The sequence below is a fragment of the Pyrus communis genome, chromosome 3 (genome assembly GCF_963583255.1).
Source record: "Pyrus communis chromosome 3, drPyrComm1.1, whole genome shotgun sequence".
Classification (NCBI taxonomy): domain Eukaryota; kingdom Viridiplantae; phylum Streptophyta; class Magnoliopsida; order Rosales; family Rosaceae; genus Pyrus; species Pyrus communis.
In genome coordinates, this window is record NC_084805.1 from 20373690 (window position 1) to 20392362 (window position 18673).

Consider the following 18673-nt stretch of genomic DNA (forward strand, 5'->3'; position numbering starts at 1 on the left):
AAATTAATAAATTAAAAAAATCTTTTTGGATAAAAAAATAAAGTAAAATTTGTATATTAATAAATTTAATAATGGAAGACATTGAATAAAATGCACATTAATTATTTTGAATTAAGGACACATCAAGGGATTATAATCAATGTGTAATCTAACACCAAATTTATTTTAAATTTCAATATTCTTAAAGGATTAAAGTTAAAAAAACCCCTTAATAAAAAGCCAAAGGAAGAACAGATTAATTAACATATTAGTAAACATGATCTAACCTTATATATAGCATTTTCTGTTCACCCAAATTTCATTGCAATGACTTTGCTTATGCATGCTCCCACAACACAACATGAAAAAAAGAATATGCTTTTGGGAAAAGCACTTTTAATTTTGTCTTCCTTCCCATGCTCTTGAAAAGCCACGAACCTTTTTTATGTTTATTTCAATTTTGAATAAATTCGCTTATTTGGATGAATAAATTCATTTATTTTGAAGAATAAAATGGAGAAGCTCATCTCAAACATAAGTGACTTGCAATATGCACCTGAATCTTACATATTAGGTCATCATCGAGGGCTGGCCAGAGGGCTCATTTTAACCCTCTGGCCCTTCAAGAAATTAATATTTTAATGAACAGTACAAGGTCATATTTACCTCCGTCTCCAACCGAGGGCCACAGAGCCATAGGGCTTGTTTTAGCCCTGTCACAAAAAACCGTCTCCAGCCGAGGGCCAAACATAATTTATTTTTTAAAAACTACAATTTAAATTCAAATCCAACGGCTAAGTGACGTCAGCTAGCCGTTGGTAGCTGACATCATGCTGACGTCAGTTAGCCGTTGGATTTGAAATTTTCTTTTACTATAAATAAGGTAGATATTGGCCTATAATTGGCCTATAATTCACACAACTTTGAATTCAATATATTTCAATTCAATCTCTTTCAATTCAATCTTTTTCAATTCAAGTTTGCAATGAATTCCAACTTTGGATCTTCTTCGAATTCCAACTGGGGGTCCTCATCCAATTCCAAATTGGAAGCAAAATAGGCACAAATGAGACAAGAAGATGAGGAGTCTGATGAAGAAGTTCAAGTAAGGTGCAACAAATAAAACAGAGTAGCAGCCATGGCTGCGGCTATGGTGTGTCAACCAACCGAGGAACAACCTCAATGGGGTGGCTCTATTGCTGGTTGCTCTTACAAACCACGAAACTAAGCGATGTCACATGCCAATCTGATGAACAACTACTTCAACCCTAACTCAGTGTACACAGAAGAGGATTTCAGACTTCACTTCCGAATGAGGCGTCATGTCTTCCAGCGTTTACTTCGTGATGTCCAGCAGGTTAATCCATACTTTCAACAGAAGCAGGACAGAACAGGCCGCCCTGCTTTCTCACTTCATCAGAAGGTTACTGTTACACTCTGAATGATGGCCTATGGCTCCCTAGCTGATTCGATGGATGAAACCCATGGTATGTCTAAGTCTACATGTCTTGATACTCTTGAACAATTCTGTGCACAATTGTTCAGGTTTACAAAGACGAGTACCTCTGCGAGCCAAATCAAGAAGATCTGAATTGGCTCATTCGCAAAGTTAAAGACCGTGGGTTTCCGAGCATGATAGTGTCATTAGACTGCATGCATTGGGATTGGAAAAACTGTCCCACCGGATGGCAAAGAGGCTTTAACGGAAGGTCGAGAAAGCCAACTGTTGTGTTAGAGGCGGTTGCCTCATATAACACATGGATCTAGCATGCTTTTTTTGGAGTCTCTGGATCCCAAAATGACATTACAGTTCTAGGGTATTCACCCCTCTTCAATAACTTGACGGAAGGTAAAGCACCTCAACTTGACTATTGCATCAACAACCGTCAATACAATATGGGGTATTACTTGGCAGATGACATCTACCCAAAGTGGGCGACATTTATCCAAGCAATTCCAAACCCAAGGAATGACGCATAAAAATTGTTTACCTTACACCAAGAGGCATACCGGAAAGATGTTGAGAGAGCTTTTGGTATTCTACAAGTACAGTGGAAGATCATTAGCGAACCGGCAAGAAGGTGGAGTCGAGAAAATTTAGACTCCATCATGATGTCTTGCATCATATTACACAATATGATAGTGGAGGATGAGCGAGATGGGTATATTGATGGAGAGTCCGATGACGACCGAGAAAATCCAAATAGGTCAATAAGGGCTTGTGCAAAACTATATGATGGGCCTAATTTTCCTTTCAATCCAAGAACTGGTAGTATCTCTATAAATGAGTACACGAGGCGCTATAGAATGATTCGTTCTCGTGCCACAAACAAGTACCTACAACAGGATCTTGTTGCACATCTTTGGGCCAAAAGAAGCATGGAATAGGCATTTAAGTTTTATGTTGTTAAATGTTTTTAAAAATATTGTTTAAGTTTCATGTTGTTAAATGTTTTTTTTATGTTGTATAATTTGTATGTTGGTTAATGTTATTTAATGTTAATGTTTTTTTTATCCGCACCGGGAATCTGAGCAGTGTTGACCACAGAGTTGTGACGGACAACAAGGTTTCAAGGACAACGATTGGAAGCTCCATACATCCTTCTAGCACCTGCCATTTTGAACATGAAAAAGCACTTGTTAAGTACACAAGTAATGTTAGGTAAATTAAATTTGAAATTAAATAATGTGTTTTTAATAAATAAAAAAAAATAAGCACGTTCGTCAACACTTAATAATCTACTATCAATTTTCATGTCATTTAGTTTACAAAATTTAGTCTAGACATTTAGGTAGCCTCCCTAGCATTACCCGACATGACAGTTCTCGGCTCCACATAGGTTTTATATATATAATGATTTTGGTCGCACCTACCGTTGCTTGACCATTATAAGCTCCAACCTTAAAGCAACCAACGTCCATTTAGACCTGATTTGGTATTGAGGTGATTCTGAAAAAAGCTGCTATAAAAAAAAGCTGGGAGCTGTTTTTGTGTTTGGTAAACACTCAGCTTTAGTTTTTTTTCACAGTTTTGGATGAAAAAAAGCCAAAAACAAGAAGCTGCAAAACCCAGCTTTGAAAAATCGGCTTTTTTTTCACATCTGTTTTACATAAAAGTTTACCAAACACTCTAATACTGCTTTTTCTTTTCTTTTCAAAAGCACTTTTACAAGAAAGTTTACCAAACACTCTGCTGCTTTATTTCATAGCTGCTTATTCTCACACCACAGCAGAATCAGCTTTTTTTTCAAAGCATAGCAATACCAAACTAGCCCTTAGTCTAGTGTCATCTAGTTTTTAGTTTGTTGACAAAGGTCTTTGGGTTGAAATCTTATGGACGAGAGTTTGTTATGTTGACTAAGGTTGAAGTGTGATATGGTTACAATGTATTGTAGGTGGTTAAGCACTTTTTTCTGATCTTGCCTCAATACTAATGTCATTATTTTATGCTTAATGCATCACAACAGTAGAATCTCAATGTAAAAATAAATACTCTATAAAATCTTGTTGCAAAGAAACGTTCTTAACCACCTACAATACAAGTCCCTTGCAAACTTTAAGCCTTAATGAATGACAAATGGCACTAAATCCACCTTATCTTTCAAGTTTCTAAGTGCACAAGTTGGAAAGTTGGATATATCTTTCAAGTCCTAATCTTACCAAAATTTGCTTGTGGTTTGAAGCATTTTGTACCTTCCTTTGGTGGGTGGGAGTTACTTTTTGAGCACGTAACTAATTTTATTTTATTTTATACAAATCGTGTTTGACTTTCCCATGTCCTAGTATGCTTTAGAATTGCATGATGCTGAGATATGCAACTGGTCAATACCTCTATGCTCTTATAATTGCATTTTGAAATATATCATTGTCATTATATTCTTTGAAAGTAACTTTTCCAAATACTATATCTTTGGGTTTGGAGTCTACCAATTATGCTAATTATTTCATTTAATTGTTTACTTTTTTATGTTTATGAATGAGGATCCTCATTGGATCCTTTTTGTAAGGATCTTGGGGATTCTCAAATTTTGTCAATTCATCGTACATCGTGTGACTATAAATCATTTTAAATACTTTTATTTAAAATTAAATATAAATAATACCTGACGAAAACTGGCCGCACAATGTATAATGATGAACAGACACGATTTGAGGATCTTCAAAATCCTCACAAAGAAAATTCGAAGAGGATATTCATGCTATGTTTATAATCATTCAAATATATACATAACAAAACTTCATAATTTTTCAGTAGCCAAAACAATATATATATATATATATATGCTTTTCAAAGTATGGGCTGTTATGTTCAGTAATAAAAAAGAAATATATGACATATAAAAGAAATTAAAAGTGAATAGAAAAATAAATATTGATATTTTTTTTCATAGGTGTTTAGATTTATTTAGCATGCATGGTGCTGTTTTTTTTTTCCTTAATTGTTTGGCTTTTAAAAAGTTCAATTGATCTATGTAATTATGAATATCCCATTAAAACTATAAAAATTTGATTAATAATAAAAAAAAAAAAAATCGTAATCATCATTGGATTCTCAATCACTTGATTTGTTTGGTCCACAATGGGTCCTTTGGGAGTTTGGCAAGTTGACAAGCCTCCAATAAAATAGAAAAAGGTAAACACACATTTTTTTTTCATCTTGTTGCTCTTGCTTTTATATTTTTGGCAAATTAAACATATAAATTATATAAAAAAAATCATCCAAGGGCTCTCCTTTCTTTGAACTTGGGATTAATTATATTCATGTAATGGCCACTAGTGTCACATATCCATAATGTAAACATTGGATTCAAATGGATGTACCACATTCGCCGTCGATATTGACTGGAAGGGGAGAGGGAAAAGATCTCAAACTAGTACTCATGACAAGGGAGAGGCTCCTTGTTAAGATTACATTTTATTAAAAAGTTAAGCTACAAGATCTACTTGGGATGACCTTGGCTCCCAACTATGTCAAGTGAGATAAAGAAAGCAATGAAAAGGTCGCTTTTGGAATCTACAATATGTATGCAATTTGAAACTTCTAAATCAATCTATTTTTTATAATGTCGTGTTTACTTATTAGAAATAAGAAAAGTAGAAAATTAAAGAATTTAAAAATATGGAAGCTAATGAATGATAATCGAATCAACTGCTCCTCCTAATTAATCCCATTCCTGATTTTGCACGTATTTAATTACTGATTTTAAGGTGGAATTTGCTTCTTCTTTTTATTATTTTTTATTATTTATTATTATTATTTTTTTTTATTCCTTAGGTGCTAGTAAAAGGAGGGGAAAGTTAGGGTTAATTTGGAATCGTTTCCTTTCTCATACTCTTTCCATTCTGGGTAAGAAAACATAGTGCCAATTTCATTGTAACTTGTTCGGTTTATAATCCAATTGAGCAAGTTTTAAGTTCGATTAACAAGATTGTACACGAGCTCTTGGGCACCCTTCCTTATTAGTTGGTCTCTAAGGCAATGTACACATGAATTCATGGTATCATAATGATTTGCACCGGAACACTTACGATAGACCCACCGGTAACACATTCACCACTGGGCATTGACATCTTAATGCGTTGTATACTGAAAATTGATCGATCTTTATGCTTCCCAGCAGCTATACAATCTGAATCGTTTACTAGTACCTATAAAAATATCAGGAAAAGTATTGATGATAAAAATATCAGGGAAATAAAATTTGACTAGGAATATCCAATTGGTGAAAGCGGAAAGACAACATCTTATATAGCTTGGTTTCACCACGCAACTATGTCTGAGTTTTGATGAAGCTCCGACCTATGTGATGAATTAGGATGATGAAGAAAAAAAGATAGAAGTCGAACTTTGACTTAAACGTGAATGTAAATACATTTGACTATAAGAACTACCGAGATCCCCTCAAATTACAATGGGTGGATAAGAGTGTGTAACATCAAATATTCTATGGGATGAGAAAGCAAATAATCATTCTCCTTTGTCTCTTTGTACTCATGATTCCACTCATTCCTTTCACTATTCTTTATACATGGGAAAATGATATATCATTTGCATCACTAACTGCGCTCATTCATGCATAAGCTAGCTTAATTAGCTGGTTGACTTGATAATTCATTGAGTAGCAATTAGGGGTTGACACTTGGAACTCAAAATCAAAATTGAGATACGAACCAAACCGGATCGCACTGAACGGTATAATTTTTGTGATTTTGAAATGATTTCGGTTTGAAAGTGAACCGAAAACTAAAATAATTGTTTGGTTCGGTTCTTAATATTTAGAATTGAATCGAACCGAACTGCATAACATAAAAATAAAAAAAAATTTAATTTAATTAGCAAACTATTTGGTGAAGCCCATACATGGATTTGGATACCTGAATTTTAGCATAGTGGCTATTGATCGAGCAACATTTTTAATTTTTAATTTTTTGGGAGAACGGAATATAACATAGACCGGGCAAAGATGCCAAAATATTACAGAAGGCCTACCCTGAGGCAAGCAGTCAACACAAACTACTGGGAAAAAGTACTGTAAGGAGGTACATGGAATCATGACGCCGCATCTAATGCTAAAAGAGTCCCTCCTTACACTACCTACTCATCTAGGTGGGACAGGGAAGGCTGTCATTACACAAAATATCTACTAGGGAAGATGGTGGTCTGTCGACCCAAATGAGGTCCGCAGCCAAGTTGGCCAATCTTGGAACTCAAGACTTTGAAACAAACCCAAAAGAGATTTCCTTGAATTTTAGTATGGTGGTTATCAATTTTAGTATTACTTATTGTAAACTGTTCTCTCACGTTTGGGGCCAAAACAAATTGAACAAACTATAAAAATAAAATTAAAAAAAAAAAAAAGTTGAGAACCCCAATTTGAAATAGGCTTGTAAGGTTAGACAAATTTTTTAATGAGCCTATAAGTTAGGCCCAAACCGAAATCAAAACAGTTTAAAACTAAACCGAACCAAAACCGAATGGTTTGGTTTCACTTCGATTTATGTTTCACCCTAAAACCGAGTCGCATCAAACCGTGACGATCTCTAGCTAGTAGCAACAAGCCTTCACACGCATCAATTCCTTGAAGAAATTAATTAATTCATAATACTTTAACTAAAAACAAAATTTAAATAAGTTAAAAAACCATGATCAATGGCCATTATATTGCTAGTGAATTAGGTCGGTAAAAACCCCTTTGGATAACCACCGATAACATAAACCCATTGGATTAAAGCGATAAAAGGATAATCTGATTTGATTAGGGGATGGAAAAAAAAAAAATTCAATTGTTAATGATTGATTAAGCAAAAAAAGGAAAAGACCAAGGGAATCATTTTGCCCCTCTGTTTTGTTTGGTTTGTTTCTCTTCATGACTAGTAAATACAAAGTAATTAAATATAAATCAAAGCAAATATATATAGAAATACATAAATAAAAATTGAGAGAATGATTATAAATCGATGACAACAATAATCACTGAAGATCGTACTGTTAAAACACAAATCATGGGATTCGAAAATGATGTCTTGCTGGTGCAATGCAAGAAAGGTTACTTCATAAATATGTCATGAAAACCAAGGAGCTAGCCAACACTTGGTCACACCTCCTTAAATCGAAATAAATCGTTCTATCTCTAGATTTATGGAAGCATTATCATCATCATGCTTAAATGGCACTCGATGAGCATCAAACGGCAATATTTTATTTTATTTTTATGTTTTCATTAATTACTCATGTCGCAAAATCATTTATGCAATCAATATTCGAGACGAAAAATCAAGCTTAAGACGTCGAGTGCATGAAATATATTGTTAACCACTTGAGCTCTAAACTTTTGATATCATACAAATCTTCTTTATGATCGAATAAGAAACTTTCATTTTGGTTACTAAATAAAAGAGTTGATTATGAGTTTTCGGAGGTATGCAACGGAAAGTAAACACAGTAATTTTGCATATACTCGTTTCACCTGAAATAAAGATCAATTTTTTATTGTCTCTACATTGTTTTTACCTTCAAGATAGTACGTCTATATGTGTGTCTATATAGAATTCACAATTCACACATTTGATGAAGCTCAAATTTATATGTGGATTTCTTATAAAGTTTGAAATGAAGCTCAAATTCACACGCCAGAATTTGTGTATGATAAGAAGTGTGGAACAAGAAACGAGTAGAAGAAGTCAATTTTTTTCTGTGGTAGATTACGAAGAAAGTTATTAGAAAGTTTATATTTTCACCATATTGGCATACAAACTACAAATTAATGTGACGTGTACATGAAATGTCAAATAATAATTTGATTTCATTAAATTTTTGTAAAATGTAAATTTTGTTATTTTATTTGTAATTGTCAATAAATTGGGTCTCATGCAAGTACGTGTTAGGGCAGTTGGCAACAATAATATGTACCTTTTTTGAGTCCAGTTAGTTATTTGTTGGGTAAAAATGAAAATTAGACAAGACAGAACATGATGGGTTATGAATCACAATAGAGTGGGTTATCTAATTCATCTTTACAAACGGGTTACAAATCCGATCGCAAGGTTAGCAACGTTGAGTTCAATCTTCCACTCCTCCCTCTGTCGTCATCATCTCTCTTTGTCTCTCTCTGCAAGCGGCTTACTGGGTGGGTCATCGCTAACAGCGCCGTGTGCGGGTCCTAAGCAGCGTTGAGCGCGAATCGTGATCGGCGATTTTCTTAACATGGGTGCAGATCGAATTTGGATTTGACGTGGTTGCGTGGATTTGTAGCATGAGCAAGGGGTCGCGGGTTATGACGGCGTCGTGGGTAGACCTAGCATTTTGGACTTGACTCGTTAACCCGTTAATATTAGTATTGTGGATGCAAATTTCTTCCTCGTTCTTAGATAAAATTGCACCTACAAAATAAATAACACCTTAGGTCAAGGTCAAGAGCCTCACACGCGCATGATGAATTAGGGGGGGGGGGGGGGGGCTTTGGTAGAAAAATCTCTGATGCCAAAGTTAGAATTTTGAGGGACAAGTGTTTGGAGAATTTAGAGAGTTTTGCAAGAGTGTAAAACATAGGTTTTGGAGAAAATGAGGGTGTTTATATAGGGGTGTGGGCGGCCCCTTTAGGACGAGGAGGACCAGCCACTTGGATGAGTTTTTGGGTGAGATTCATGATTTGTTAGCTAATTAATAAATTAATTAGGTAATAAATCAATTAGTTAGCTAATTAATATAATTAGAAATGAATGATTTGGGGGTTACCTTGTGGAGAAGATTTGATGAGGATGGATGAAATAGGTTTTAAATAAATACCTATTTTGGGCACTTTTGACTTGATTGAGAGATGATTGTCCACTGCTCGCGCGTAGGAGTTCCGGTGTTCCTCAAAGGTAATTTTGTCATTTTCACCCTAAAATCCACATGTCACCTCCATATTCTTCTTGATTATTTTTGGTTCCACAAATGGCCTCACACCTGTTGGGCTGCTCGTAGGAAAGGGCAGCAAGTGTAGAGATCTTCTTGCTTTAGGAAACATAAGCTTGTTTCCTATTTGGATGTAGATTCCCTCTTTAATAGGAAATTAGATCCTTCTAGGAAAGGGAAATAAATTTCTCCCAAAGCCTATTTAATTCCACCTTAAGCGGATTATTAAATCAACTTTGGAGAGCAATTTATTTTACCCTACAAGAGAGAGAGAGAGAGAGAGAGAGAGAGAGAGCTTAGAGGATATTTGTTCCCTCTCCTCTAGCAATTTTCTACATCTTGTTCGTGCAAAATATCGTCTTTCGTTGCTTTCTTCGTCTTCTCCGCGTTGCACAAAGGTAAAAAAAATTTAACTTTCCTTATCTTCTTCTTGGATAGTGCTGTCATGGGGCAGCCGTCGGGATAATGTAGCAGGTCGGCTGGCAGGGGCCAAGAGTCGGCTCGACATGGGCCGATGAGGTGTTGTGGCAAGGACCACTGCTTGGGCTACTCGGCTTGGCTAGAGCTAAGGGCAGTTTGTGTGGCTAGGGCCGCGGATTGAGGCATTGGGGCGCAGTACTAGGCGAGCCACATGGCTCATGTTCTTTAGGCTATTGGACCTAATGAGGTCAGCTCGGTGATTGAGAAAAATGAGGAGGTTGCGGAGCTCATCAGTTGTTGGAATGCTGGGTATGCAGGCCTCCTGCCTGCTGGTCCAAGAGAAAAAAATTGAGGGAAAAGCCAATATGGGTTGAGCTCCCCTGCTGAGTACCGTAAATGGCATTGGTTGCTTAATCCTCTTCGTCAGGAGAAATGTGGTCTGCTCTCTAGAGATGAGATAAAGAGGATCAGGGCAGATACATTGGCTCTTTTGATCGCTGTCGTGGAGCCTATTATGAATGAAAGTGGAAAGAAAAAATCTTCCCCAAATGTTCAAGAGATGTCGGTTGAGAAAAAACTGAAGACTTCCTCTGCTGTTCATGAGGGTTCGCCTGCTGCCGAAAGGCTTGTGATTGACATGATTTCTTTCAATGGGAAGAAAAATGAGGTTGCTATATCTGAGTCTGTGGCACCTGCCATGTCATGAATGGCTAATATGATTGCTGATAGGATTGCTCAGTGTAGAAGTCCTGTCATGCCACTAGTGCCAAAGTCTATACCAAGATGTCCGTTGGAAGTTAAGTCCGATTCACCTTTGGAGATGCTTGCTATTATGAAGAACGATAAGGTGAACTCTGCTGCTAAAGTGGTGCTAAGGCCCACTCCCCCTGCTGCTGAGACTAATTCGCCTACTAGGAAGGAAGAGACTGCTCGCGCGGGCAGTTGTGAAAAATCCATTAAGCTTGCTTTTAGGGAGGTTGTTGAGATCTGTGTGTTTTTGAAACCATATCTATTTGAAGACATGGATTCTTGTGCCAAGTTTATCGATGGCGTTAGAGAGGTTGTTTGCCCAAGTTTCTTTACGAAGCATACGATCGAGTATAGGAAGATTGCCCTAAGAGTGGGCAAACGGGTCTAAGACCCGTAAATCGAGGTAGGTAGTCACGATTCGGGATGGGGTAGTGGTATTTCCAAGATGGGCTACATCTAAATTTTTAAAGGCACAGGGCCTTGAACCGGCCTGTTCGTAAAATGGAATATGAATGGATGAGATTTGCTTCCCGTATTCTTAGCCTTCTATCCCCTTCAAACTTATCATTTTCCCTAATTTCCTATCTTTCCTCGATGACGTTACCGAACCTATACCATCACCGATTCACCACCATCGTCACCCCATCACCGCCGTCGCGACCACAACTCAGCCATCCCTCTCAAATCTTGATCGTTTATCTTAGACTCAGTGACTCTTTTCCCTCTCTATTCTCAGACTCCCTCTTGAATCTTGATAGCTGAGCTTCCTTCTTCAGCTCATATGAAGTCGACTCAGACCACCACCATCAGCTTCTCTCAATTCCAACACCACTTAACAGTACTTGTCGACGCCAAATCTTCAAACAAAAGGTATTCAATTTTAGGGATTTAGGAAGAGTAACTTAGGGTTTTCTAGATTTTAGGATTTTGGGTTATTGATTTGCTACTAGTGTATGAGTTCTAAATATTTAGCTTTTGTGCTATTCATGAAGATGTGATAGAGTTTTCATTTCAATTATGGAGAAGAAAATGGTTGGAGATGCATAGAGAAGTGTGCAGATTATGTATTGGTTTTAGATTCAATAGACGGGACAGAGAGCAAAGAAAGTATGGGTTGCAGATTGTGTGTGGAGATGCAAAGAAAGTCTATCACTGGAAAATTTGTGTTTGTTTCTTTCCATCTAATTCAATTCAAGGTTATTTATTTATTGTGTTGGATTAAAGATTCATGTTCTAACCAAAAAATTAATTTTTCCATATCATTCAGTTCAAGTTAAATTTTACATCTACTTCTTTGTTGGATCAAAGGTTCATGTTCTCACTCGGCAAAGAGATAATAGATAGATATAGTAATTTATTCCAAAGAATTCGTGGACCCGGCTCAAACTGGCCCGTTTGAAACGGGCTGGGTAAGGTTCGGTTCCAAATTGAGAAATTCCATTACCCATCTTGGCCCGCCCCGTGCCTACCCCTATATTGCCTTACTTGCCATAATGCAGAAGATAACTATTCTGCCAGTCGAGTCTATACTTCTTGACCAAAATGATACCAAGGTTGCCAAGGAGGTGGCAAGGGTTGTGGCAGCCGAAGCCTATTATTATGCTAAGAAGATTAAGAGGTTAGAATCTGAGCTCGTTGCTTTGAAGGGGTCTACTATCTCTACCCCCACTTCTCTACAGCTTGAGACCACTCACCAAGATAGCGTTGACTTGAAGACTAGGCTTAACATGATCCAACTTAAGTATGAAAGTGTAGAGAAGGAGATCGAGTGTAACATACCTGCCCGCCTCGTTGTATTTTTAAACAGGTCAGGTCCGGTTGTTGTGAATTTGGGCCCGGCCGGCTCTGTGCCCACCCCTAGATTGCCCTACTTGCCATGATGCATAAGACAAATATTCTGGCAGGTGAGTCTATACTCCTTGACCAAAATGATACCAAGATTGCCAAGGAGGTGGCAAGGGCCGTGGCACCCGAAGCTTATTCTTCTGCCGAGAAGAACAAAAGATTGGAATCTGAGCTTGTCGTTTTGAAGGGGTCTAATATCTCTGCCCTCACTTTTCTACAGCTTGAGATCGGTCGCCAAGAGATTGTTGACTTGAAGACTAAGCTTGACGCAATCCACCTTAAGTATGAAAGTGCAGAGAAGGAGATCGGGTGTCACATACCTCAGATTCAAGATCTTGAGCGTGTCGTTTCTGAGCTTCGTTCTGCTACTTATGCAAAGGATGAAGAGTTAATTGTTGTTTATAACTAAGTGATCCACTTCAAGAAGGTCGTTTATAGGCTTGAAGATCAACGAAAGTTTGAACAAAGAAATGGATGAGTTGCAGCGCATCCGTGTTCGTCTGCTTGAGGAGATCAGGCAACTGAAAGGTGAAAAGGCTTGGCTCGAGGCTTTACTTGTTCAAAGTCAGGTCAGGTTATGTAGATCATCTTTTTGGTAGGCCGTCTAACTTTGAGTTTGTTAGGAGAGACTTTGAAACCTTATCTATTTCTTTGGAAGACTTACTTGCCCTTTACTTTTAAGGTTTCTATTGGTGAAGTAGTCAGAGATGTTGGTTCCTAAGCTGGAGCAATCGGGGGTGAAGTGCATGATGATGCTGCTGTTGAGAATGTTACGGCTATTGAAGGTGTGGTGACTGAGTAGTCATGGAGTGTCCAAGCTGCTGAAGAGTAGTCTTCTAGGTAGTCATTAGGATTTTCTTTGTTTCCCTCGTTGCTTTTTTCTTTGCTTGAACTTCTTCGGTCTTTGCTAGTTGTTTATCAATTTTGCTAGAAAATTTAATAAACTTGATTCCTTCACTTTTCTCCATCTTCGTTTCTTTTGTTCATGCCCTAACCTTTAGACTTTATAGACCAGTGGCAAATGTGCTGCTTTTCTATAAGTAGACAGGCCTGTGTAGTCGACGCAGCCATAAGTTTTAGTGTATAACTTTGCAAAGTTGTTAGTCATAGGGTCGGCAGCTGGACACCTTACTTACAGAAACAGACAAGTCTGCATGACCACTAGGCTATTAACCTTAGCTTTCTCCAATTTCGTAGGTTGCGTAGCAAGTATCACAACACTTTAGGACATGGTGTATGTCGTTCCACGCTTGGTAGAGGTGAAGTTTATCGATTACGTAGCATGTCGGCATTGAATAAAGCTTTGTATATGCACTCTAGCTTGTTTAACCTTTCACAAGAATGTGCGGTTGTATAAGTCTAGCATGGCTTTACTGCTTAAATGGCAAGTTGTAGGAGTCTTTTGGAAACCGTAGGCTACCTTAGTACACTCAGTAACAACTTTAGGGTTCCAGGGGCAGCCATCTGTAGGGCGTATTGCATAATGTGCTCTATCTATCTCTGGGGCCCGGTTCCCCATGGATTAGGCCAAGAGACCCAAAATTCTTCAGCTAGCTAAGCCTTGAAAAAGGCCATTGTGGCTACTTCTAGGAATCCTGGTGTAAGCTATCGTGCACTTAGTTATACTAGGGCATCCCGACTCATCTACGTCTGGATATTCGAAGTGTAAAGTTTATCTTCCTGCCTTGGAGAGCAAACCCATATGGGTGTCGGGGAATTGGTTTACCCTCTTGCATTGAAGAACAATTAGTTTATCCTATCATACTAGAGAACAAACCCAGTTGGATGTCGGGGAATTGGTTTACCCCTTTCGCACTGGAGAGCATGGTTGGTCCTTCGGGAGGGGTACAATTCCTGCGATGAGTCTTTAAGAAGGGCGCTGTCTTCTTTTAAAGTGCATGAGTGATCAGTTGTTGTAAGCATGCAGCCGAGCCAATTTGTAGATTACTTCTGAATTCCTTATTGAAAAACGAGTGAAACGAACGAGAACTTAGTTATAAGGTAGGAATTGCATAACAACTGGATTATTATTGGCTTGTGAGGTGGTGCCCATCAAGCTGCTCAAGTCTTCGGGCTTTGATGTAGCGGAAGGTCACACATAGTACTTCCTCAGATTGTAGGCGTTCTACTTCTTTTCGATCTCTTTGTCGTTCATGGTGACGAAGGTGTAATTTCCTTTGTTGCTTACCCTGTTGATCTTGTACGGACCTTTCTAGATGAGATTCATCTTTTTAGAGCTTTCTCTGTTAGCATTAATGAAGGTTTTCCTTAAGATTAGATCTCCGGGCCGGAACTGCCGGATCTTGGCCCTTTTGTTGAAGCTGGAGATGAGTTGCTGTTGGTAGGCTGCGATGCGGGTGATGGTCTGCTTGCGTTTCTTCTCTGCCAGATCTAAGCTTGTGGTCATCTCCTTACTGTTCTACTCGATGCTTGGCAGTTGAATGCTAATACTTGGCACGATGACATTGGGATGAACGATTGTTTTTGAACCAAATTCCTAAGAGAGAGGAGTCTCACCGGTGGTTCTTCGTCTGGTGGTGTGATACACCTATAAACATTCGGGAAGTTCGTATGGTCATTTTCTCTTCTTGTCGGATAAGGACTTCTTGAGGCAATCGAGGATCGTCTTATGGGATGCTTCGGTTTACCCATTGCCTTGAGGATATCTCGGCGTGGACATATGCTGCTTGATGCCATACTTTTGGAAGAACTTCGCCAAATCTTTGCCTACGAATTGCAGGGCGTTGTTTGTGACGATGGATTGAGGGATGCCAAATCAACAAATGATGTTCCTTCATATTAAGCGCTTTATGTATGTCTGTGTCATGGTAGTCATGGGCTCTGTTTCTACCTATTTGGTGAAGTAATTGGTTGTCACGATCCTCATACCTTTGCCCTTAGTAGCGAGCGGTATTGGCCTAACCAGGTTAATTGCTCACTACATGAATGGCCAATGACTTATCTGTGGGTGTAAAATTTGCTGATAGGCAGTGCTAGTATCGGCTTGTAGCGTTGGCAGCAGTCGTACTTTTGTACTAACTCATTAGCGTCTTGGTGTATGGTAAGCCAGTAATAGCTTACGTTTAGAACCTTCTATGCTAAGAATTGGCCTCCAGAGTGATTTCCATAAATGCCTTTGTGGATTGAGCTTAGAACCTTTGGGTCGTTGGGAAGCGCTAGGCAGCGGAGATGTGGTTCAGTGTAGGATCTTCGAATGAGAATGTCGTTCCACATGTAGTAGTGTGCTGCCTTTATTTGGAGCTTTCTAGACTCTAATATTTCCATAGGGAATGTGTTATTGACCATGTAGTCTATAATGGAAACTTGCTAGTTTGGAGTTGTAATAACCTATGACACCTCGATTGCTGGCTCTGCCTCTATGCTTGGCTTGTCTAGATACTCCACTGGAATAGAGCGTTTGAGTTGGTGGTCGAGGGCGGAGCCTAGGACGATTAGTGCATCCACGTGAGCGTTGTCTGCCAGTGGAACTTGAGTGAGGGTGTAAGTCTGAAACACCTAAAGTAGTCTGGCTAGTGATTAGCTAGGAATCAGGATAAATTGTGAGCTTTTTCACCGCCAAGTCTTTTTCCATTCGAAGGCTTGCAAGTAGGGCCTTATATTCTGCTTCGTTATTGGATGCTTTGAAGTCTAGAGTGATTGCCTGCTCATGCATTGAGCCGTTTGGGGGTGACAAATACCACGCATGCTCCTAAACATTTGTAGTTGGATGGGCTGTCGACATGCAAATGCCAAAAGTCTCCATTGGGTGGAGTAGGCACGACTAGGGCGTGTTCGACTACCTCCGGGACGTCGTTAGGCTGCTCTATTAAGTCACCTAGGCTAGGTGTGAAGGTGCAGTAGAAAGCCATGGAGCCGTCGTTAGGTCACCCTGTTGCGTTGTGAATGCATGGTAGGGAGCCATAGAGCTGGGGCTATGTTACATGCAGCAAGAGATGCTCAACTGCTGGTATTGGGCCACTCTAAGGTTGAATTATGGAGTAAGGTTCGGTTAGGTCGTGTGACACGTAATAGGAGGTGGTGTTCAACTGCTGACACATGTTGCTCTTATGTAGAATCTTTTGGGGTGATGAGGATAAAACTTGCTTTCGAGTGTGTCCTTATAATGTTCGTTTGCCCTTAGTGCACCTTTGGCCCTAGTTGTTGCGTTCGTTAGAAAATTTTGCATCCGCTAGTATCTATACCTTTATCGTCACGAGTCTGGATTGGGCGGAATAGTGCATCATGAGGATGACTGCGTGCGTCTGAAAGTAAAACTTGAGCTTCCGAGTTGCAACAACTATCGCCAAAATTAGCTTTTGAATTTCTGGTAGCATCAAGGAGAACTTTTGAACTGTGGAATACAGATAGTCAAGCCCCTAGCTTTTTTTGTATGATGGTAAAGCTTATTGCTGCTTCAAATATCGTCAAACATGCGAATAGGTCCTCCGCTACTTCCAGTTTAGATAGTAGAGAGGTGATGTCATGTTCTCTTTCCAAATGCATGCTTCTTTGTCAGAACAAAATAGTCTACCAGAGTTAGATCTTTTTTCATAATCAATTTTCGAACAGTGGGTGGTCTGCTGGAAGTCATTTTTGGAATACTGCTCTAGCTATCGAGTCATTGCATTAAATTATCTTTGCCTTCTCTGCTTTGAACCTCTTCATATAGTCGTGAAACGACTCATTTGGGTTTTTTTTGATGTTGAACAAGTGGTCGGACTTTGTTTTGATCGAGTGATAGGATGAATATTCTTTGGTAAAAACCAAAGAAAATTCGTTGAAACTCCAAATGGATTGTGGTGGCAGGCTGTAAAACCAATTTTTGCCTCGCCTTGTAAAGTGGTGGTGAATATCTTGCATATGAGATCGTCGTTGTTTCAATGGAGGATCATTACGCTTCGGTATTGTTTTAGGTGTCTCTCTGGGTCTCCATCCCTTTTGAAGGATGTGAAATGTGGCATGCTAAACTTGCATGGAGGCTTTGCCTGCTCGATCTTATCCGTGAAAGGTGACCTGCTTATGTTGGTCATGTTCCATCGTAGTGCCTCGTTAATGACCTTGTTACGTTGGAAATTACGTAATCGCTTGGTTAAGAGTATTTCTACTTCTTCCTGAATTTGCCTTTGTTGAGGTAATAAAGCTCTCGGCTGCCCTTGGTCGTGACTTACTGGTCTAGGATACTTTTCTACATGCTCGACTTGTCTATGTCGCGGCTGCGATGCATGTGGTTTGTTCTTAGCAGGCGAGGAAATTATTCGTAGAATGCTAATTGAGCTTGAGCCGGACTGAGTGACTACTTTTTTCCTTCTTTCGTGCTACCTGCTCTGATGTAAGGTGGAAGATGCTCATTACGGGCTTAGCCACGAATGAACACTTCGCTTGGATGGTTGCTCATGTTGACTATCATAGTGTGGCCCTAACCGTGAATGTATGCTTGTCTGTGGCCCTAGTTGAGAGTGCACGCTAAGATAGGAGTATATGCTATCTCGAGGGCCCAATCAGGAGTGTACACTGCTCGAACGCTTGGTTCGTGGTTGGTTAAGTGGCTGCTTGCCTGGATGCTACTGGAAATGTTCTTCGTCTGCCCTTTCCTTACTTCAGGACACCTCGTCTAAGGCATGTTGCAAAAGCTGATTCACCAAGGTCGTCTGCTGTACGATGACGCTCATCAATTCTATGACTTGTCAAGACAAGTGTTGTTCTCCATTTGGGGTTAGAAGAGCTTGGAATGAATGCATCTCCTTGAGCAGTGGAAGTGTGGTAGACTCCGAGCGCAAGATTTGAGTTGGGACATTTAAATATGTGGAGAAATATGGTGAAAATGCCCCCGGTTTGATCGTAGGCCCATAAATTTGAAGTCGGGACGGTTGAACTAATCTTAGACCGATTTAGGCTGCTTGGAAGGTCACAGAAGCAGGCTGGACCATGGAAGTGGGCTGCTCGGTGTGTAGCCTATGCGGGTGCGAGGCTTAGGTTCGGCTTGGCAACGCATTGGGTTTGGACGGCATGGGTCGGCTCGGCTAAGGCTTGGGCTCTTGAAGGTTGAAGTGGCATGGCTTGAGCCATGAGTTTTGCCAAAGGTGACTGCCGTGGTGGTTGCCATGGTGGTGCCTCGTGGGGGTGCCGCTTTGCTCACTGCTATGTTGAGCCTTGTAAATCACCATGATCCTAGTCCTTGAACGTTGGAATTTCCGTTTGTCGAAGTTTCTGAATCCCTTGCCATTGTACTTTTCTTTTACGTTTTATCAAAGAATTTTTAGAAATAAAAATTCTAAGAATAAG

At 39.3% G+C, this 18673-nt stretch overlaps 1 protein-coding gene across 1 annotated transcript; it reads left to right on the forward strand.

Moving 5' to 3' along the window:
* Positions 1–1210: 1210 nt before the first annotated feature.
* LOC137728393 (uncharacterized) lies at positions 1211–1746 on the forward strand. Its single transcript, XM_068467192.1, has 2 exons — positions 1211–1402; positions 1525–1746. Exons 1-2 carry the CDS (start codon positions 1211–1213, stop codon positions 1744–1746), a joined length of 414 nt encoding a protein of 137 aa, XP_068323293.1.
* Positions 1747–18673: the final 16927 nt, after the last annotated feature.

What these genes read in the sequence shown, in the direction of transcription:
- LOC137728393 (XM_068467192.1), top strand. Translation starts at nt 1,211, where the DNA reads ATGTCACATGCCAATCTGATGAACAACTACTTCAACCCTAACTCAGTG. An exon ending in CTTTCTCACTTCATCAGAAG is followed by an intron (nt 1,403 to 1,524) that starts GTTACTGTTACA and finishes ACAATTGTTCAG; the next exon opens with GTTTACAAAGACGAGTACCT.